Source organism: Colletes gigas, unplaced genomic scaffold (assembly GCF_013123115.1).
Source record: "Colletes gigas isolate AHSC1104 unplaced genomic scaffold, ASM1312311v1 Colletes_gigas_Sc00017, whole genome shotgun sequence".
NCBI lineage: Eukaryota > Metazoa > Arthropoda > Insecta > Hymenoptera > Colletidae > Colletes > Colletes gigas.
This window is the reverse complement of record NW_025106646.1, coordinates 4,466,075-4,489,885: the sequence shown is the minus strand read 5'-3', so window position 1 is coordinate 4,489,885 and position 23,811 is coordinate 4,466,075. Positions and strand designations below refer to the sequence as shown.

At 38.7% G+C, this 23,811-nt stretch overlaps 4 protein-coding genes across 6 annotated transcripts in view; 3 read left to right on the top strand and 1 right to left on the bottom strand.

Moving 5' to 3' along the window:
• The window catches only part of LOC122400385 (semaphorin-1A-like), a 502,715-nt gene extending 496,792 nt beyond the window's left edge, over nt 1-5,923 (top strand). Inside the window, exons 14-15 of one of the 2 annotated variants that reach the window (XM_043401830.1) lie at nt 1,073-1,216; nt 5,601-5,923. In XM_043401830.1, coding sequence (XP_043257765.1) covers nt 1,073-1,216; nt 5,601-5,917 — 461 coding nt within the window. In that variant the 3' untranslated portion in view covers nt 5,918-5,923. The remainder of the gene's footprint in view (nt 1-1,072; nt 1,217-5,600) is intronic. The other variant, XM_043401831.1, reaches the window with a different exon arrangement.
• Nucleotides 5,924-6,078: 155 nt separating this feature from the next.
• LOC122400389 lies at nt 6,079-10,076 on the top strand. The gene has a single exon (XM_043401837.1). The coding sequence runs from the start codon at nt 6,101-6,103 to the stop codon at nt 6,680-6,682; it is 582 nt and encodes a 193-aa protein (XP_043257772.1). The 5' UTR covers nt 6,079-6,100; the 3' UTR covers nt 6,683-10,076.
• A 139-nt stretch (nt 10,077-10,215) lies between these two features.
• On the bottom strand, nt 10,216-21,142 carry LOC122400392 (sorting nexin-24-like). 2 transcript variants are annotated; one of them, XR_006259348.1, is made up of 4 exons: nt 20,858-21,142; nt 18,281-18,474; nt 11,653-18,131; nt 10,216-11,566 (listed from the first exon to the last, which is right to left on the bottom strand). XR_006259348.1 is itself a non-coding variant. In XM_043401839.1 (3 exons), exons 1-3 carry the CDS (start codon nt 21,008-21,010, stop codon nt 17,969-17,971), a joined length of 510 nt encoding a protein of 169 aa, XP_043257774.1. In that variant the 5' UTR covers nt 21,011-21,142; the 3' UTR covers nt 10,216-17,968. The 2 variants fall into 2 exon arrangements, 1 of the variants encoding a protein (XP_043257774.1); XM_043401839.1 differs by having other exon boundaries at nt 10,216-18,131.
• A 307-nt stretch (nt 21,143-21,449) lies between these two features.
• On the top strand, nt 21,450-22,398 carry LOC122400391 (adrenodoxin-like protein 1, mitochondrial). Its single transcript, XM_043401838.1, has 4 exons — nt 21,450-21,657; nt 21,785-21,836; nt 21,952-22,199; nt 22,279-22,398. The coding sequence occupies exons 1-4, from the start codon at nt 21,549-21,551 to the stop codon at nt 22,380-22,382; spliced, it is 513 nt and encodes a 170-aa protein (XP_043257773.1). The 5' UTR covers nt 21,450-21,548; the 3' UTR covers nt 22,383-22,398.
• Nucleotides 22,399-23,811: the final 1,413 nt, after the last annotated feature.

Genomic DNA, 23,811 nt, shown 5'->3' with positions numbered 1-23,811 from the left:
CTCACATCTATGCCGCGTGACATTTTACGCATTGTCATCGGAGCCATAGTGGTATTTTCTCGATTACAAGATCCTAGTGGCCTCCTTTTTTAATAGCTGTATCGGGAAACATTGTCTTTAACACAGGGGAATACACCGTTTTCTAACTAACTAAGCAAATACTTCTCGACGACGTTGACACGTTTGCGCTGTCATTTACAGCTTTACGTCTCATTCAGATTATCGCCTTGGGATCATTCACGGCTGATACGCGTTGACAGTAACGAAAGTTTTAATTTTTATTCCCATTTCGATGGTATTTTAACATTGTCTGTCTTTCGTTACGGTCAACGTGTACTCGAGTAACCATAAGAAAAGTTCAGCATGAACGTGTCAACGATGGTTTTGGCAGTGCCTGACACTGTGATTTCCCTAGGGTTGCCAGATGAAAAATTTAGCATTGGGGTACGCATCCTGGAAAAATGAAATTATTCTTAAAATTCGAGCAAAATAAGCCAGAATAGAGAACTTTAATATTTAATTCTCACTTGACCCTCTGTTGCATGAATTTTACCACTAAAAACAGAAATTATATTTTTATTATTTGTACATCTATCGATACTCGAATTAAATAATATATGACTGTAAATATTCCTGAGTAAACATTAACAGTGACCGTGTGCAGCCATGCAACAAAGGGTTGGTATTTATTCCTTGCCAGCGGCCATTTTGGTACACTTTGCGTGCCCCGTATAAGACGAAGTATTTTATGTAAAAGTATAAGAATGATATTTCGATGATTCCGGCAACCCTAGGCGTTCCATAAATGGTTCTTGAACAATACATTTTGCTAATATCATACTTAGTTTCTCAGAAGTCCTGCAACCGTATTCACCGTGGCTCGAGTTCGGCGTTTGCACGGCTTCTGCGAAGTATTTTTCAGTCGCATGTATCAATTTTGGTCCGCCGCCACTATCGACGAACAAATATCGACGTGCATCGCATTACTTTACGTTTCGAGCATCATTTTTTTACCTTGAATCCGACTGCCATCTGTGTCCCCCATCATCAAATTGGTGAAATGTTGCTTCAGAGATGGCGAAACCCGTGCAACCAGCGATTCCGCCCGAAATCGGGCGAGGCGAGCAACCCGATGAACGGGACAATGAAATCGTCATCGAGCTGGATCGAGAAAATCAGTACGGTCGTACGCAGCCACGAGCTAACGAGCCTCAAGGTAATCATTTGCGCAATATCCTGATGGTCCACCCACATCTCGTGTCACGATATACATTCTTTTTTCTCTGTTTCACTCTTATTCATTAGTTGTCGTTCACGATCCACTCCCAAACACCACGCTTTTGAGCATACATACACACACGCACACACGCACCCACACCACGTAATCCTGTCGACCGTTTTTACCTCAAGGTTCAAGCTGGTTTTATTCGTTACACCTCGCGACTCTCCTCGTACGTTAACTCCATACAGTGTGTCCTAACTTTGTGCACCGTACTCACCCTGTTGTTTGTAACTAGTTGCACCGCCATTCTGTTTCCCCGTCACCTGGTTTTATCGAAAGTACGCCCAAGTAGAGAACAAGGACCCGCTAAAACCCGTGCAGAAGGTTCTCCAACCATGAAATTCTACGTCGAGGGCTATCATCGACAGCTGAAAAGAGTTATTTCGCGGAGTATCTTCGATTCGAATGATTCTGATCGTGCTACCACGGATGCATGGAATGTGTGAGGCTTCCTATTGGGCAGAGTCTGATTGGTGGCGTGCATTCTACTGCGCGTTTCCAAGAAGTTGGCTAGTAGTCGCTTGCTCCACCCACTCCCCCTTTCGTCCAATAGCGGCCAATAGTGTCTAGAGTGGGGATCTAGGCACCAATCAGGCCTGCATTCTTTTCACTAGCCAACTTCTGAAGGACGCACAGTACTAGTCATTCAAATATATTGACTTGAATGATACGTCTCCATATCTGCTACATCATTTATTAGTAGACTGCGGATATTTATGCATTTTTGAGAAATTTAGATTGTCAAGAAACTACAGGATGTAAGTAAGATACGAATTATTGTATCTAGGAGTTGAGACAACCCTCTACGAAGCTCTCTATAGCTACCGTTTAATTAATTCTATTAATAAAAATATGAATTTGCATAAAGATCTACTTATCAATATTCTTTTGTTTTAAGCGTTTCATTTTTGATAAGGTACATCTGTTTAAAATTATTATTATTATTAAACGTCTCTGTTGCTCACGTTTCAGAATACGATTGTAGTCGTGCAAGAACAAGTCGTACAATTTAGAGACAATCTAAACTTAATCATATGTCAAATCATCGGTTTGTATTCGAACGACCTAGTATTAATCGAAAGTCTCGCATTTTTCGTACGTCTGTAGCAGTACGAATAAAATCATTCGAATTGAATGTACTCCTCGGAGGCAATCTCTTGAACTGCCAATGATACTTCTGCTTTCGTGGACTTCGGCGGATACGTTTCTACACGAGCAATTCAGCTTTGTGATTCGTTTTCACCACACTAAAAGCAGATTGTTCCGCGTAACTGCGAACGCAACGTGGACGAAGTTTGAGAAAAGAGGGTGATCAACTGTAGGGATCGCGAGAAATATCAACGGAAAGATTGCATTTGCGTTTATGCAGCAGCGAATGCTGTGAAGAATAGATCGACGTCGAGTCGTTTCGTGCCGAACCGAATAGTTCTTGGAGTAACGTTTCGGATCTAACTAAAATTTCAATGTTTTGTACTGTTTAGCGATGTTTGAACGTACGTATCTCGAGGAATTTTTCACTTTTAGACTGTCAGGAGGTTGAGAATCATCAGGGTACAAAAATGATTATAATATGAACTTTTTAATTGCTTTCGTGTCACCTGTCCACCATTAAAATAAACACCATATGTTAAAATACACCCTATCCAGAATATGTGCATTGTATTAAGGCAAATTATAATAGAATTAGATAAATTATCATTCCAATTAATATCTACTTAAATAGATAACAGATTGTGAAATTAACTAGTCTATAATTTTGACAGTTTTTTTACCAAGAATAAAACAAAATCAGGTATATTCTTCCGCTGGGGCGAATTTAAAATTAATTTGTCCAATGCTAGCAGTCGCTCAATTGAGCAATTGCGGTAGCAGCGTTTGATCTCAATATATAACGATAGCAGCTGCAGCCACCTGGACTTAGAATCGCATCAATTAACTTTAATTAATTGTCGTATGATTTACTGTTCACGCGTCACCTCTGTTACAAATAAATACAATGAAGAACGTGTATCAAAAAGATTAAAAATTAATATCGATTAATACAAAAATACATAGAATAAAATTTCACGGATCTGGAAAGTAGTCAGAAAGCAAAAGAAAGTATCCAAGTTCGAGCAAAACCCAAAATGTTACTCCAAAGAATGCCCGATTTGGCATGGAACGGCCCAGCCGCGAATATTGAAAAGGACAGATCGATCGGCAGTGCAATTCAGAATTAATGTATTCACAAATATCGAACATAAAGTCCCGACGTACGTATAAATATGTATTGCCGCCATCGGGCAAGAAACTGATTCACATTAATGGAAACGTTAATAACATGCCAACTGCATGATTTCAATCGACAAACGTAAAACGTAACGTCATCGATTCGCTCGCTGTTCCACGGCGAAGAATTACACACGGCAAAAGTAATATTTGCACGCCCAATTTTCTGGTAATAACTTTTTTTAAACAAATTATATACTCATTTCAACTGTTTTCTTTAATTGTTTGTGTAATATGTGCAGATGTTTGTTTAGATCTTAATATCGTATCCTTAAAAATAATGCTGGAATAATTTTATGGCCAAATGAGATTAGGCATTTGTGCACTCGCGATTCTTGTAATTAGAAACTTTAATAATTATAAGCTATTTAAATTTTGGTATGTGTTCCTTTCGCCTCAGTGATAGCTTGCAATCTTCTTAGCTTGAATTCTATCAATTTCTGTGTAATTTTAGACGAGATTCATAATCATTCTTCCGATAGTGTCTTTGAAATTATTTTGTACTGTAAATTGTACATTTTCTTATTTTAATATCGAAGTGCTTTCTATGGAATTGATTGTGATGGTGTAACCGGCTGTTTGGGGACATTACACAATAATCTCTAATTTGTTCTAACAATGTGTTTGAGATCGTTGGCCTATTAAAATTAATAGACGTTACTCGTGTTCGGTTTAACTTGCACTTTTAGTAATTGCCACTTCGATGAATGCTTTATACCCAACATCGCTGCATATCATACACCTCCGCACGATCGAAGATTCTGCAAATACAACCCCATGTTAGGTTCTCCTCGTACAAAAACTTTTTCCTATTCGTACTGAAAATATTATATTTGTGTCGAAAAAAAGCTCTGAGAGTACAACCATGCCCTCAATATATATATACATATTGAATCAATTCTATAATTTATTTCAAATCTGGCTACGAAAATATATTCGTCATCGAATGACCATTGTTAATACGACTTGTTTGATATTAAAAGTTTAGAAGTATATAAACGTTCTATATCTTCTAAAAATATTTTTGAATACCAGCATTTTTTCTATTATTAGATACATTAGACAAAATGCTAAAATTTGTACTTTTGTATTCTATTTCATGAAACAGAACAAGTTAATTCATATACACTATTAGAGACACGGTTGTGTTCCTAAAATTTTTTACAAGAATTTTAGAGGCGTAAACATTATTCAATTTTGATACACTATTTGTTTATGGAAAGTTATTACAAGAAAATTGCGACTACAAATACCTATTTCGCTCACTTTATACACAGCGTACCCCGTCTGACTTTATCACTTGGAATCACTTGTTTTTGAGAATATAAAAAGAATATTTCAACATAAGATTTTTTGTAGAACATTTAAAGGTCAATTCTATTTTTCAAAAATAAAAACATATACTTTTTAATACATCTATCTAACCCAACCTTTCTGCCTCAGGTATATCTCACCAGAAATTACCCTAAAAATGCTTCTTCATAGAGAATATACAGGATGGTCCACGCAACTTGTGCACCTCTATAAGTTCCAAAGTTTCCAAATTTTTTTTATACAAAATTGTTTTGAGCAACACATACTTTGGAAGTTATAGAGGTACACATGTTGCGTGGACCGCCCTGTATTTCCGTTGCAAAAAAAAACAAAATTGACCTTGAAATGTCCTTCCAGAAAACTTTACATTATTCTACGCTAAAAAATTTGTTTGATATTACTGTGGGGTCCATCGCCTCCCGTACTCGCCACCAGAGGGACCGTTCCTCTCGCAAGCGCTCGACCAACTTCCAATATCTCGGCGTCTAATACTCCCCTCTCCTTTCTTTTTCCATTTCTTAAACAGGACCCCACATTAAACAAGCTAGTTATTTAAAATTGGATGGCCACTCTGCGTATTTCGACTACGTAAACGACGACAGAAACTTTCCTCCTCGAGGGTAGTCTTGATCCTCTCCGGTCCCGTGTTTCCTCGCAACCAACCATCCCCCGTCCGCGCGAAGCAATAAGTCGTCGTACCGTGTCTCCTTCGACGCTAATTCACCTTTCGTTGCAGACGTGATCGTGACACCGGTGGTTTACTCCGCTCAGACGTTGACCGGGGCGCTGATAGGGACGTGCTTCTTCTCCCTGGTGGCCGGTTTCGCTTCCGGGTTCTGGTTCTCGCAGAGGTTGCGTGGCACCCCGTACCCGGAGCCGTCCGAGCAACGCCAGCAGCTGAACAGACTGACGGAGAGCTCCGAGTCGCCGGGCTTCAACAACAAGTCGATCAACCTGGTGCTGAACGTGCCGCCGAAGAACCCGAACGGCAAGAACGCGAACTCGTCCGCGGAGAACAAACCGGTGCAGAAGGTGAAGAAGACGTACATATGATACAGAAGACGACACAGGGCCGTCTGAGGCTTGCCGCAGGACCCGACGGGTTCCGGCTCATCTTCCTCCTCCTCTTTCTCCGACCTCGCGGAATCGGACGGTCGCAACGACGACGACGACGACGATGACGAAGACGCGGACAACAACGACGAGAACCGGCCGGCGCTGATCAGCGCCAGCTGCATGCTCGATCGACGATCGAACAGACTCGACGAGGACATCTACGAGACGGTGGCCAGTGACGAGAGGTCCTTGGAGTTCCTCGCTGCGTCCAGGGATACGGCATACGACTCGCGATCGACGTCGAGGATCGTCGATTACAGGAGACGATACGACGATCTACGCGCGCTAGAGTACACGGAGACCGCGTTGAACGAGCCAGCCAGCGAGCTGCAGGACTACAGCAGCAGCAGCGCGAACAGCCTCGACGATCTATGCCGCGGTCATCCCCCGATGATCACCGATTTCGGTCATGCGGAGACGACGAACAACCACGATCACTACATGGTGCCCACCCACGATCCCCGTGAACTGAACGAGCGGATCCTCTCGCTGTTCAATCCGCAATTCCTGCCGAATTTCAACGACATGATCATGTACGTGGCCAGCCAATGCGACGCGAGACGCAGCCCGCCGCCCAGGTCGCGATCGATGGCCGACGGTGACAATCGGTTCTTCAGGAGCTCGAGCTACCGGAAGAAACGCGTCGGGGCGAACTCGATGTTCTTCCGGCGCGGACTGACCTACGAGGCGGCGCGCAAGTGACACCGGGTGTTCTCTCTCGAACTGAGACGGAGGATCCACGGTTGGATCGACGGGGCGAAACGCGAGACCTGAGGACCCCGTCTCGCGGAATTTTATTTCACAACGATCGTTTCGTTCGAAGATGTTTCCCTCGCAAGGAGCAACGCGGACGGGACTCCGGGTCAACGCTTTAACGGTCGTCGACGAAAACTAAGCAAACGAGTGTCGAGACCACCGAGTGTTTGAGGTACCTAGTGTCCGGCGTTGCCTAGAACCTTCGAATGTGATGTTTCCGCGGGAATGATCACCTTTTTCGTCGTCGTTCGTCGCGGAGAACGACCGTGCTTCCGGTATCCCGTGCAGAGACACGCGAACGTCGAATTATTTTTTTAAACGCTCCCCCCATCCGACTGTCCTTCCGCGCGACAGACGCAACCAAGGCGCTCGGGAGCTAAGATCGCGCAGAAACCCAGACCCGGTTCCACGGGTTCTTCCTTTCCGTTTCTCAACAGTACGGCAATGGAGGGATACACACGGGAGATGAAGGGACGGACGAGCAAACAAACGGACGATGGAACGAAGGATTCGGCTCGTAGTTGTGCAATGTGATACGATCAGAGGAGATTGTGTTCGTAGCAGTGGCCTGTTTAGGTGCTTAGTACCGCGGTGATTTAAGGACGAAGACGAAGCGTCCCGGCGCGGGGACGTCGTTTCTCAAACCGCCCCTTCTGCCCAAGTTTCGAACGCGATCAACGAAACTACCAGATAAAAAGTCTCGCGAAACAGCACGATTAATTGTAATCGGCGAGACCCGCTTCCTGGAAACATTTCAACTGGAAAATGTTTCAACGTCGAAAGGAAACTTTTTACAGCCACGGACGTAACGACTTTTCGTACAAAAATTTGTACAACCGTTCAAACGATAATTTGTAAAGCGTGTAAAGTCGTTGTACAGTCTGTCGGAAGACGCCGCCATTTTGAATAGCAGTCTGTCGTTCCAGCGTAACCTGCGATTTGAGGTTTACTCGAACTATCGAATTTCCGTTTCAAGAAAATTGGCATATCGATGATGAAAAACATTAAGATTTCGTAAACTTCTGAGCACATAAAGTTTAAAGTTAGAAATAACATTACATCGCTCGGTTTTAAAACACAAAAATTGACAGAAGCGACTTCGTGCCAAGAACTTCAGCAAAACAGTAAAAACGCGGTTATTGAAACTCGGAAAAATACTAAGAAACTTTGTATACTAATAAATTCAATTGTTTATGGATTTGACGTTTATTTAAAAATTTTAAAAATAGTACATGGTATATAGTTTATAATTTTATTTGGATGATAAAACTTGTAATATAGCTTTATTCTGCAACGATATCGACTTATGTACGGGATCGTTTTATTACTAACAGTAAAATTTTCAGCATAAATGAATATATGAATGTAAGAGATCTTAAGTATTTATAACTTCATTTACATTTTCACGAAATATGGTCACGATAGTTCCAGTTTTCCTAGGGTACATGAATGTAAATCTTGATGAAAGAAAGAGAAATACGTTCTTTTGACTTAGGTAGCAGTATAGATCCTGGTGCATATACCTTAATTCGACCCTGTCTTTAGTCGATCAGCCTTTTTCGATACAAGGAAATGATAGTAGGAGTAGACTCTGATCGTACGGTGGATCGTTACGTCTATGGCTACTGTTTCAAATACGGATGGATAAGAGTTTGAGGAACGTCGACTCGCCAAGGGACGTTTCAAGCGTTCGTGCGAGACGAAGGCGTGCCTTCCGTATATTAATTGTTGGCAAATTTCTGATCTATAACAGAAATGGGAGAATGCGGGCCGGTATAGATTCGGGCAAGTGCCTCATTTATGCGTTTTGTTTAAAACATATTCGATAGGAAGGAACGATGCGAGAAAGAACGAGAGTGAAAGAGAGGGTGAGAGAGAGACTAATGTAAGACTTATACGAGTATTGTTGTGCACTTATTGCCGTGCTGTGAGTATTGGTAAATAGCAAGAGAGAATCGTGGTACTGAAGCACGTTATTAGTAAAGAAACATTGCCGCGTACTCGCGGCGTCTTCGAGGAGTATGTATTTTTGGCTGGGACGTGTTAAATCGATATATACCTGTTTGGCGAGTGTTCCGAGAGAAGCGTGGAGATCTTTTTAATGTAAACGAACGCTGCGTTGCAAATGAGTCTACTATTATTACAGACGATCCTGCGCAGGGAAAGCGAAAACGAGGTCCGTGGGCAAAATGGAGCGCGTCGTGAAATCTGTTCAAGTTTTAACTATACAGGCGCGCGAAGATATTCGAACGTTTTTAAATCAAACGTTGGCAGTTAAAACAAAATATTATATTACTAACGTACAAGTTATACACATCAGATTTGAAGTATATTGCAATGTATATCAATTTTTCACTAAAAACTTTCATTGTTTTGAACTTCCATTGTTTTTAATTTTCTGAAAATTCCCGCTCGTAAATATTGAATCGAGACGAGATCGTTCGAATACGTTTGCGAGCCTGTGTACATAAAAAAAAAAAAAAGAAGAGTTAATATATAAACGTACGTTGATGGAAATTTTATTATTTGCTCGGTCTGACGCGAACCCGAGCGGTTCCCGGGTGCAAGTACTTTCGAAACTTTCGAGAAGCGGACTCGACGCTTGGAATTGATCGCGTTCGCCTGGCTTAATTGACGCTTTGATCAACGTATTCGTGGGACTCATTTTCACGGTGTTTCCGTTAATGCTCGTACTGCATGTTTATCCGACACCTTAGCGAAAACTTGGTAGCGTGTGCCGGAGCTCTCTGCGACAAAGTATCATCGAAGAAGCTCGGTCGAGTGACGCCAAGGGGTCTCAGCGTTGTTTGGTGAGATGCCTTTGACAATGGCGTAAATCGGTCCTTACCAGCGTGTAATAGCGAACACTGGGCGTATTTCCTTTGCAGTTTAACCGCGGATAGAGTGCCTGCGAGAAGCAGCGGCTAACGTTTGTCCCAGATATCAAGAGAAGATGGAAAGAGAACAAAGGAGAAATGTAGATCGAGTAACGCGACCGCGATACTCTTTATAAGTCGCGCTCGATGGTCTAGAATCGGTTGGGGAACGCGACGCGTGTAAATACACGGATACGCGTAAACGAACCGGAAAAAAAAGACTTACAATTAGCTTTAATCATATGCGTATTAGTATGTAACGAGAGAAATTCTAGAATGGTTAGATCGTTAGGGATTTATCTTTCGTTTTTTCTACATCGGTTGGATATATAACGTTGGCCTCTTTTCATCGATTACTTGGTATCGTAGCGGACGGGCGTGCCCGGTCGCATGTTAACCAACACTGCCGCGCCAATTCTAACGTGCTTCGAACAAAGAAACAGTAAGATCAAGTTAACAAATTACCCCCGTCGATTTTTACTCATTGTCATTGAGCGTCGATTTTTACTCATTGTCATTGAGCGGTCGAAGGAGAGAACGATGCGAAATAATGGACAGAAGAATTGGTCGAGACAAAGAGGAAGTAGTACACACGCGTTTAACAATGGCCGCCGTAGAGCCACGGTCCGTAGATGAAAAAAATATGGACGCGTAGCGAGAAACGTCTGCGAATCGCTGAAAAAGTAGGAAGGAGGTCGTGTAAATAGGTAGAAATTGTTTTTTATCGTTGAAATCATTTAAACGAGATCGAGAATTCATTCGTTACGCTACTCGTCACGCGGACAGCAGTGGTACGCATTTAATGTTTATATATATACATACGCGTGCACGGGATACATATGTGTATATATACGCATTGCATTCTCATTATTGCATATACATATATACATATACGCATATATACAAAAAAAAAAATATATATATATATATATACATATATTTTTTCTTTAATCCGCGTAGATAAATATACTACGAGAGAACGCGCTAAATAAAGAGAGGCAGCTAATTACACTTTTTCGGCGGTCTTTGTGAAAGCCCGCGATCTTTTTTAATTAAAATTCCGTGCCGACCCGACCGTCTCGTTGCACGCGACTCTGACACTAACTCTCGGGTGCGGTAAATATTTTACAAATACCGATGTTTATATATTATACAAAAGCATCCAACTTAGGTACCTTGTGTCGAGATGAAAAAAAAAAATTATATAAATATTATTGGCGAATTGTTATATGCTATGATATTTCTAAATTAGACGAATCGTGGAGGCATATGGATGTACATGTATGTATACAAAAAAAAACATTTTATTAGAGTAACGTAATTAATTGTAATAAGGACAATGTAAATAGTACTCCGTTTAAAACTGATCTTCGTCGACGCTGCAGCGTGGAACGAGAATTACTCCTTGTAGAGAGTACAATGAGATGTTTCGAATCGCGTCTTCTTTTTCTATTTTTTTTTCATTCGATCGCGTAAACGCTCGTACAACGAGCGTGTGAATTTTATCGTTCGTAGCGTTCAGTTTTAAATCGAGGCACTTTAAGGTTTAAGATTCTTCTACGCAAACAGAACAGAAATCGTGTATGACGCAACAGAAACTACCACCGTAGGGTATGTGCCACGAGTAAAGTCGGATTCTAACAGCGTACACGTCGATTCGATAGGAAAACGGATGGTCCTTCGTTCGAAAATGGGTTTCAATTATTTTTTAGCTACCGCGGATAAACGAGAAAATTTCAGAGGACTCAGCCTTCTGGTCTTTCGAGTGTCTATTCCCCGTAAGAAGAAATAATAATGGTTATAAGTTGCGTACCGTCGAATGATAATAAAATTAGTCTAAATGAGAATATTTTTACGATCGAAACAAGAAGATCATATCTACACTCGCTGTTCTATTTTCTTGCGTTCGACAACGAAGGACGTCGAGCAGTAAAAACGTTGGTTTTCCAAAGCACTGTAACGGAAAGGAATTAATTTACTACAAAATTTCAATCTAGCATATAAGTATCGAACACTGTTTTAAACAATACGTGTACTTACAATCTGGAAAATTAATTTTCAAATTAATTGTCAAACGTTTCGATAACAGACACTGAAATATTTCCCACGACAAATTCCATCTTAAACCATGTTTCGTAACAGTCTAATTTGAAAAGTCATCGAAATTCCAGTGCCGTTGCCAACGCGAGAACTTCCGCTAGAAATTTTCGTGCAACCCCCTTGGCGAGGGGCGATGTTTGCACGAATCTTTCGCGTTGTTCTCCGATCGGAAGCGTATCATTTTCGTTGGTAAAACTTTCGTGGGATTTGATCGTGCGCGGGGAGGGGTCGCGTAACAGCAATGGTATTCGAACGATTCGAACGAATCGCAGGTATTCGGGTTATTCCGGTCGCGGTACCGGAAGTCCTCGCGGACGGCCTCGATTCCAGGCCACTTCGAATTTGAAAGTCGAATTGACGTTCGAAGACCACGAAATGCTCGCACATACCCGTACGGGGCGTGCGTCTCGCGATAGCGAATAGGACTGTAACGTAATAACGATCGCATTAATTAGGTAAAGTAAATGCAACATTCCAGTAACAGGCCGGGACTGCCAACCGCTTGGGCAAACAGGCGGGGAAACCTCGCGACAATTGATCGACGTGTTTCCCCCTTGCGAGCGTTTCGAACGCTGACACTTGCTTCGCTAATGAGAAATTGAAACAACGACGGTTCCTTTGTTATCGCGACCCCGTGAATCGAGTGCAAACAGGAAACGAGCGCCCGAGTGTTTTCTCGCGATAAGTAATTGAAACGCTAGTTGCGGAGCCGCGCAAGCCCTGTCTCTTTTCTCGCGAATAATCTCAATCGTTGTATAAAATTCTGCAAGGCGTTCCCTTTTGTACCGTTTCTTTTCCATCGTCGACCGAAACCGGGTAATCGTTTTCTTTTTCTAAACGTTATGTAAACTACCTAGCAAGCATTTGAATAAAACTAACGCAACGGATAGCAACGGAAATTCTTTTTATTCCGCAAACCCTGCGAGCCATCTTCGTGGACGCGTCTTCGCGACTGGCGTTGTTCGTACGAGAAAAATATTTATACACTTGCGCCACGACCGGGACTATTTGTCGAATCGCCATATTACGGTACGGGAAACGTTCTTATTTAAACTTTTTATTTGTTTCAATACAAATTTTAATTTGAATTTTAGAATATTACGTCTCGTATCGAACGAGGACACGTTTCAAGTAAATTTCACCCGTCGAATATTTCGAATATCCAAACAGTGAGATTTAAATACTCGAGTATTTTGAATATTCGAATTATATTCGTCGAGTAGTCCCGGTCCTGGTCCGCGTAGAATCGACGCTGCTCGATGAACGAAACGTTCAGGGCAGTCGATCATTCTGTAATCTATTTTTTATGTTCCCGAATGTCTCCTATTTATGTCATCGACAGTGCTATTACTAACGGAAATCACTTAGAGAATCGCGGTGGCTGATAGCGGCGATTTATTCGAGCTCTTATCGCGTGCCTAGATGCATTAGAAACATTAGAAGTCGAGCGGTTCTTTCGACAACCATCGAACAATGAAGCGGCGATCGAGGTCGTTCGAACTACTTCCGTTTATCAAACGATTAACACTCGTCGATGCTATACGTCACGCGTCCATAGACTTTGATACATGCGACATATGAACGATCGTTCGATAGCCGAACCATCTGTGCTTAGGAACAGATTGCGTAATTTTTATTTGTTGTTCGATAAATTCAATTTAGTCGAACCGTGACGTCAGAGATCATCTGCGGAGAACAAAGTGACTATGTATTGAACGCTCGTGCAGTTTGCTTGTTTCACGATGCCCCGTGGAAAGCACGTGTTACACGCATGCTTGAAGACACACTCTATTATTTGTCAAATAACTTTACATCCGAGCGGTAATCGTAAACGAACGAAATTTCAATTGATATCAAAGTATTGAGCGGGTCTTCGAACTGACAAGCATAGATGCTTTCAAAACGCTTCGAATATTAGTGAAAATTATAGTATTTTGGGAGTCTTAAAGAAATTTTTAACGTCTTGCTAGACTAGGAATTCTTCGAAGCTTCAATAGTCGGAATTAATGCACAAAATTTAAACGTAAGTTAATTTATTCATTAATGCTGCAAATTAAAATGTAATACGAAGTGTGTCGGTTATGATTGATATTACATGTACAAAGTTTATAGCAGTATATATTACGTTTTCATTTATAAAAATATGCAGCATAAAAGTATTGTCAAACTTCATTAATACGTGAATTTGGTTTTTAGTTAAGGGGACAGTAAATTGGGTCTTTTACCCTGTAAGTAACTAACTAGGAAATATAATAATATTTTCTACAAATGGTATAATTTCATTCTACATGTTCATTCAAACCTGACGAAATTTAAATTCAAGAGTTACACCCTTTATATCCGCCATATTATTTTCGCTACAAACCAGTTAGACAATTTTTATCGTTATCATAATATCAACTGTGCGTTTTCTTTTCATGGTGTTTGCACTTATAATCACACTCGGCACAATTTTTAAATACAATGATAATATCCAATACGCATTATATTTAAAAAAAATTTCTTTCTTTACAGTATCGTTATATCAGCGACTAAATGGACCGATGATTAAGATAGTATCGTGATAATCTGTACTATCTGTAGACAAAGTGTTTATCTGTGTGTGTTCTGTAAAGGTACAACGCGACGCGTAGATAAAACTCGGAAGACTCTACGTCTGTTAACGCTTCAAAGAATTTGTAATCTATCCAGACATCGCGAGGCTCGTCAAGATCGCGTAACTCGAAACAATAAATAGAAACAAAGCGGCGAATCGATCGTAAACTTGCCAAGGGAATATATTTAAACGCCATTCACTGGTTAGCGAACGAAAGAACACGATAAGCGCATGTAATTACCGGCAGCGCGTGAAAATTGCACGGTGTGCAGCGAAACGATAAACGAAGGCAGTCCGGGTACACATATTTGCTGTGCCAATGCAATGCGTTTTCTGTACATAGTATTGTAGCCCTAATTAATATTAGCTTAGAGTAGCTGGAATCGCGTTGACGTAGGCGTACGGCGTACTCCCAGCAGGAGTGATCGATGAAGGCAACACGAAACGAGTCATCCACACAATACGGAGACTGCTCTTCGAATTGCGCCTTAGACAATACAGCGTTCCCTCCCTAACGTTCGCTGGCTCCAGTCCGCGAGGCGAACGTTATCGAGGGAGATGTTCCAATTTGATTTTTGTTACGTCTTTTAACATATTCACTAGCAATCATGAATCTAATACACTCGTGTCACATTTTTAATTGCTACGAGTTCGTTTGGTCCTTATGTATTTCTTGTTGGTTTAAAGTTTCATTTTTCACGTTTACAAAGAAGCATGAACATTCGTTAACTAGGTTTGCAACGTTCACCTCGTCGATGCAGTCCCAGAAATTGGTGGGGATGACTTCGCGAACAATATCAAGGGAGAAAGTAGCGAACATTAGCGAGGGACTACTGTACTGTGATTTTCATTTGAGTCAACCACGTTCAATAAGTCAGTTTTGTTAGCAACGGCCATTTTCGAACGCCAAGTCCAAAAAGGGACCTACAATGGCCTGGAGAACTTAATTGTTATGAAACAAGCGATAGATTCGAATCTTGTACTTGACTATTGCGTTCGAAAAAGGGATTCCACCGTCAGTGTCGCGTTACTGATATTCTTTTTGCTTTTATCGAAAATTACGACGACGATCGACGCTTGCCCGGACAACGATCCACGGTTTGACCCTTTATTTGGCACCGACGACGAGTTTGTACGTTGTTTTGTCGAGGACATGCAACACGCTTGCAGGCGATATTTGTATAGTACGATAGTGATAACCGAGAGATCCCGATGCTTTTTGTACGCAAGGTATATGAGAAGTTTCGAGCACCGTCGCCAAATAAAAGGTCGACGTTTATACTTTGTACTTTGTATCCAGACGCGTGCGAGTTGTATGCATCCGACATACGAGTAATTCTCATTTGTACAGTGATACTTATTTTCGTTGGGAGAATATCGTAACGTTATCGTTGAAGCTTCTTTTCGTTATAGACACGGTATTTAGCAGAGTTTGGCAAACTGTAATCCGATTACATTTACCCAAGATGCAATTATACACAATCACACTGTATATTTATCATCTGATCACGGTGTAAATGTAATCGTGTCGCGGCAAATTAAATCATATTACATTTTGTTCGGCTCTAATTTAGCGTAAGGATGGGGAAAAGAGACACTATCTAAATGGTTATCTTAAGGTAACGCGAAATGGTACAGTTTGCTATCCACACTTATGCTACTGATTTCACTATGTTCGACCGATTGTTCCCCTCTCGTTTGCGATAACATTTGCCTTTCACCGATGCGCTGATCTATACTGTCCGCGTATTATGGCGACCAACAGCTCCGTTTACTCTAAGTTACACAAGACTTTGTACGATATAAGTAATTAATTAGGCGTTTAGAGATAATATCGGTACTGGTACGATAAGAGGATCACCCACTCCAAAGTCACAAAGAGATACTCGTCGTTAAAGGAGATCTACGATTTTTTCTGTTAAGCATACGTTACTCATCGTTTAGATTCTTCGGTTCTTTTTTTTTTTGTACTTTTACTTTGAATAGCCGCGGAACGAGCCAAATAAATCGAACGACACCGAACAGGAACAGAAGTTTACAGAAAACTGCCAGACACGGGCAATAAGCTCCTAAAATCGTAACCTTTTACATTAAGGGAATCAACGACGTTGTAACAATTTTTATATCTCGCCAGCTCTCAGAGACAGCATACAGAATATAGGCCGTTGGAGAAACGTCTTCGACTCGTTTGCTCGATATATGACACATACAAACGCATACACACACGATGTACGATATCGCGTACAAACGATGAAAAAAATAAAAGAAAAGAAAAAAAAAGCGTAAAAGAATTTGATAAACAATTCGTAACAATATGTTTAAAAGCATCTTACACTTCGCGGAAGACTGAGGAGCTTGTATATAATATACATTTAACGCAGTACATTTGATATGAACAAAGTTACGGATTAGCAATGGAGGTTCAGTTTATTACCATGACAGGATAGTTGTATCAGCATTTAACGAAAAAAAAAGAAACAAAAAAAAATGAAACAATTGTAAGTTGTACATAACGAATCGAGGTCCTAGCGCGATATGTTACTACCGTTGTCACGGCGTCTCCGTTGCGTAAAGAATTGTTAAAAAAAAATGTTTTCTAACGCACCGCTCTGCGAAGCATCGACACGCTCGCGAAAAAGAGAGAGATTTCCTATTTTTCAGCAGCCCCGCACATCGAAACACCGACTCTATGCGTTGAGTGCAACGTAAACACGCCCGATCCAGTGGACCAAACGATTCACCGTCTGAACTCTACGTCTCCCCTTTATGCCTTGCTCCCCGTAGCATTCGAATAGAGCAGATTAAGATAATAGGAAATCGGTAGGCCCGATCGAAGCAGAATCAGGCTAATCTTGTGGCTATAATTAACCGAGAGGCGCTAGATAAAAATTCTTACCCGCTGAAATCATCCGTTCACGTGATCGCCTACCAAACAACACAGAAAAAAAAAAATAAAAAAAAAAAAAAATAAAAAAAGGATACACACCATTATGTCGATTTCACATAACGATCCCCCATCGTTCGACATTAACTCGTTGCTTGAGGGCGAACCATCTTGCACGAAGAACGCTGATACGTTCGAAGCGTCCGTGATGTCCAATCTAAACGGTAGTAAACGAATTAATGCGAATTATACTGCAAGAGATCCGCTTATGAGTTACATTAACATTTACAATCCAGATATCCAATACGATAATGTTAATAGATTAAGATGAATGTCACAAGTAATGTAAACTGAGATGAAATAAACGAGACGATGATTCAAATATAACAAGGTATATTTTCTGACGTGTCATGGTTACATGGCGGTGTACAGTTCATTTCGGATCCTAATTGCGTTTACGCCTACACGGATAAATTCGATCTTTTTCATTCAACCTTGTATACTTCGTATCGAATATTAGAAAGGGACGCGTCATCGCGTATATCGGCATACGAAAACTCTTAGAAATTGGAAGCATCTGCTTTTTTTATGTACATTCATCGTACGCGCACCCGTCGCTTTATCTCTGTCGAGATAAAGGGGTACAATCAAAACCCATTCCGCCATCGATTAATTTCTATAAGAATGCGTTCTGTTCGTTAAGACTCCCCGCGAAAGGTACTGTTTTAATCGTTTCTCGTGGAGAGTATCACAGTCTCGAGCAACTTGCGTGCCGATCACGAGTTGTACGTGCCCAAAAGCACCCCGCTGATTACGATATCTGGAAGACTAGACGTCGCGTTCGATTGAGCGTACGGATCGCAATGAAAAGTTATTACAGGATGATGGTCGAGAGAGCTGGGATGAACATGCTGCGTCTCCTCCGTGTTCTTGTACGTACTGAAATAAATACAACATTAATTAGAACGATGTATTATATAATTTAGTATATTAATACTAAAAAAAAAAAATAAAAGCGAAAGTGTTACTAAGGAATCACCTGATGCCAGTCTCAACGCATATTTTACCGAATGCCCTAACACGTATACCTTTTGTATGTCGCGACGGACGCACGTCCTTCTATACCCAGAAAATTGAGAACCTGTTGCTTCGTGGTTGAAAGCCGTAGCATTTTCTGGACGTACAGTTCCAATGCTGCTCGCCTTTGCTCAAGCACCTTTGGCTGGGAATTCCTTACCCTTTTCGGCGGAAACGGAGCGATGTCCGCGTTCTCCTTCTTCAACTGCAATTAAACATTCATATAAGCACATAGCAATCACGACAGTTTGGTTTCGAACTATAGCGTTGATAAAAATAACCATTATAACGGTCGATACTCACAAAAGGATAATCGCTTGCTTGATAAAATGTTAACACTTTGACGGCCGTTCTCACATATACGTGATTTACTCTTCGCGCGAAACGTCCGACCATCAAAGTATTAAGATAATTCATAAAACGATCATCTATTTTAAAACGAGGACAATATGGAGGGATGGACGATGCAAAGATATGAAAAAAAGTAGGGCAGATTTTTATAACTTGGAATAAAAATAAACATATTATCGTATCGTATATAGACTATCTATAAATATGTTACGTTCCAAATAATTACTAAACTGTACGATTTCTTCCATTTATTTCTCCATTACGTTTCTTAGACTATGAAAACAATATTTCACTCAATTTAATGAACTGTTCAAAAATAATTGGCAACATGTAGCCCCTTCTGCGTTTAACCAATACAATATACATAGAAATATCATATTCGATAAAAAAAAATTATTAAATAACAAAAAAATCAGATACGAAATTCTTATTTTGATTAGTTTTCAAATGGCCAATGAAAATTAATTAGAAATTAATTGTAATGATTTTATACTATATAGGGTGTTCGGCCACATCTGGGAAAAATTTTAATGGGAGATTCTAGAGGCCAAAGAAGACGAAAATCAAGAATAACAATTTGTTGATGGAGGCTTTGTTAAAAAGTTATTAACAATTAAATTCCAAAATTTCAAATCGTTCTGGAAAAATTATTTTCGATTGTGGGGGTCAATTACAATCATTTTTGGTTAATAGACATATCCCCGAAATCCTACCCACTTTCTAGAAAAAAATTCGAGAAGGTGTTAAAATGTTTCGACGGGGGAAAAAATTTCAAATCATTTTGGAAAAATTATTTTCGGTTACGGGGGTCAATTACAATCATTTTTTGTGAATAGACATACCCCCGAAATCTTGCGCATTTTCGTGAAAAAAATTCAGCAAGGGCGGCACTTTAAACGTTAATAACTTTTTAACAAAGCGTCCATCAACAAATTGGTATTCTTGATTTTCGTCTTATTTTGGCCTCTAGAATCCCCCATTAAAATTTTTCCCAGGGGTAGCCGAATACCCTGTATAATTTAATTTAATATATTCATCAATAAACAAATATATGAACAATTAATCAAATAATATCTAGAAAATGTCAATATCAAGATGATGCTTTAAAATGAAAATGATGAATTGTAGAAAAATGATTAATCGATATTCGTAATAGACATGTTATTAAAAAAATAATTCGAATAATAATATGAATTCGTACATTTAGTATTACTTACATTAATTTGAAACATAACCACCAGTTAACAACAATACAAACCTTTAGCACCGATACAGTTAATTAATTCCTTCGCGACGTATCAATTATGAACGAGCTGACTACGCTTTAGATGACTTGAAAATGCGAACTTCCCACATAAAGCTTGCAAATGAAATCGTTTTATCACGAGTCAATTGTCAGAGAACAGCAACTACGTAAATCGCATATCATTACGACGCTAATGAAACTTCGCTACTGATATGATTAATCGCATTCTATCGAAAAATTATTACACTCTAAAGCGAGAATAAATGAATATGTACGTGTGATCATCTCACCGTGAAATCAATATCATTAAAACGTTTTCAGACGAAGAAAAATGAAAGAAAAAAATTAAATGATCCAACTTTCAGTGTTTCTATTACGCATTTATTTACATGTACACAGTTGTAAAGAGCAATTGCATTAGAAACGAAATTGTATATGACCTACGCCACTTTCATATTCACAGACACATATACGCATTGCGTAACACATGCAACTATCTAATAATTCACAATATGCACCCAAATCTATGAATACGAGTCTGGATCACACGTTTATTCATGTGAACTAAATGAATGAGGAAAACGAAGGGAATGGTAAAAAAAAAAAGATACAACTGAACAGCGCTATCCTTGTTCGTGCAACGAAAAAGAACTATAGAAAAAGACGGAAGAAATATATGTATCTCTATCTCTTTCTTACATCGTAACAGTCCCGTGACAGAGAATCTGTTTTGGTTGTACTATTTATCCTAAAATACATATCGACTTAGTTTTACTGGATTACGACATCATTGGCACAAACATTTTATTCAGAAAATGAAGCACAGCTGAACTTGGAATTAATAAAAGTGCTGACGATAAAAAAAAGAGAAAAGGAGATTCTAGACGCGTAATGCCAAACGCACGTATTTGAAATTATTATGACAGTAACGAAAACTGATAATCACGCGACAACTATTAAAATGTCCGTGTAAATTTATGAAATAACATACCGTGCGATGTAGCGCACTGAATTCGCTGTATCTTCTCTCAATGAAATATCGGCTACCACTCTCTGACTCCAATACTTCAATACAGTAAACATAATAGGGCTTGCCGTGTGACACATCGGCCAAACGGTATCTGCTGATGAAAACTTGATACATCGCATCGCTGGCAATTTCTAGGGTCTTGAAACGCGCACGGTAAACCGAAATCACAATGTCAAAATGAAACTACACCAAAATATACAAACTTTCGATCGCCCCACTTTCAATGTATACTAGCGCCTGTCACATCAGTCAATGATCTATGTATTTGTCGTGTGTGTCTGTATTACCAAATGTAGCACGTAAAAAGATATAGGAAGTACTACCAACTATTTCAATATATCTTCCCCTATGAATATAAGTATTTTCCAAAATTTTAATTTTCTCTATTAAATTAGTAAATCAAAATTTGATAACTCGTCATACTAACTGATTTGCTTTGATCGATTTGTTAATGCGAATCAGTTAAATTACCCCGTACTAAATAATAATGACCTTCATAAGACATTAATACAGTACATAACCACTTTCTTACATCGATTATCTGATCTTCGTTTCCTACGTTCAATGGAATAAAATTAGTAGATTCGTCGCACAGCTTGCGCGTTGTTGTTATAATATTGAAGCAAAAACTGGAGTCAAGGTGATATTAAGAATGACGTTTATTTTAAGGCGTTGGTTGTGGAAACACGCAATAAAAAGGGCACTTTTACCAGTGAATCAATTAACGGTGATATCAAATTTCGAAATCCATACATCAAAGTGTAATTATATTGTAATTTTATGAAATACATGTATAGATGTCGCTAAGAAAAATGTAAACAAATAATTTGAACGTGAAATTCAATTGCATTGAAATCATTATTTTCATCGTTGATAAACATTTTTCAGATTCTTTTCATGGCGAATATGAAATGCAGGATCCAAAATCAGAAGCTGATATGTAGGTAAAATTTTTATATTTTATGCATCATTTTATCGAAGTTATGATGTATGAAAACTTATTATGCTTGACATAAAATTTGACTCAAATACAATTTGTTATTTATACTTTCTAGCGTAAACGTAACGTTTATTGACAAGACAGGAAAAAAGATACCCATCAGAGGAAAAGTGGGAGATAATGTATTATATTTGGCTCATAGATATGGGATTGAAATGGAAGGTGCCTGTGAAGCTTCCCTTGCTTGTACCACTTGTCATGTATATGTAAATCATGATTATGTAGACAAACTTCCAATAGCCGAAGAAAAGGAGGAGGATTTATTAGATTTAGCACCTTTTTTAAAAGAGAATTCAAGATTAGGTATCTAAAAACAAATTCAACATACTTTATATTCTATATGAATCTTATGAAATATTAATATATAAATTTCTTTTTTAAGGTTGTCAAATTATACTAACAAAAGATTTAGATGGTATAGAATTAGAACTGCCACAAGCAACAAGAAATTTTTATGTAGATGGTCATACACCAGCTCCACATTAATACAATTACATTATCTGTTTTGTAAATAAGTTATATAAGTAATTAACATATGTACATAGTTCGTTTATACAGTTAGCAAAATACATGTATTTTATCATATATAACATAAATCGAATGTTACATTAATGTTTTTAATAAACAGTAATATAAGAAAACATTACATTTTCAGAAAGTACTTTAATGTATTTCATAAACTTTTAGAGCAACAAACTTGGTTTATATGACATTTTGTCATGGTACAATATATTTATTTCTTATACATTTAGATTATGATACATATCTTTAATTACAATGATACAAGATTTAAACATTTATGATATAATGAATCTCTGAATTAAAATCATATTGATTAACCTTGCAGCATTTACATTATCAGTGAAAATACCCTATAACTTTTTTGTTAATTGTTCATCTTTGAGTGCTGCCAATAATGCGGTACACATTTTCCATTTCTGGCAGGCACTTTTATGAATTTTCTCAGTTTGACTATTTTCACAATAGCTTTATGTGTACATATTTGTTAAACGTGCATACGTTTTCACGTCCATCAGTTCGTATAGACGTACACAAATTTACACGTTTGTTTATTCATATACATCTGTCTCTGTGTCGATAATTATTATCACCAAAATTGTCATAATTAGTATCATACAAACTACGTTTATTTTTTCCTGTTCATTATTCATCACTATAATTATAGACACGTTATAACATTTCAGATCAATCACATCCTACACTCATACTTCGTAATTAAAAGAATTTAAATAGAAGTACATCCATTTGGGCACACTATGTCATACAAAACTACACTTGTGAAGATGATTACATGTGTATTTCTCATTTGGTATGAGTCATCACAACGGACTTATTGAAAAAATAACTTTGTACTTATTTGTAACTAAGAAAAGATCGTGATATACAAAAAGAAATTGTATACATTAAAACTATCAGTGGAATATTTTGAATCGACAAAGATAGATGATTTATTTAATATCGAAATTAAACTATTAATTTCTATGGCAGTAAACAAGTTATTATTTACATAGTTGACAAATTTTTAAATAAAATTTGTTTAATTCCGTGAATTTTAAGTTTTACAAATTTTTATATAATTTTTTGTAAAAATATTTCCTGATTGGAATCAGGTTTATAATGAACGTATGTTAAATTGTACATTACATATATAGAGAGCCCAATTGTATCATTTTTGCACAATATCCCCCTAAGCTCATTCAATGTAAGTGCAAATATAATTAATATTAAAATAAAATTCTGATTAATATTGTTTTGTTGAAGGCAATTTTATTACTCAATGTACTTCATATTTCCATTGAATATACTGGCATTCGTATTTTAATATAATAAAACATATTGCATTCTCTACAATATGATAAGAACCACTTATGAAAACTGAACCTCTATTTAATCA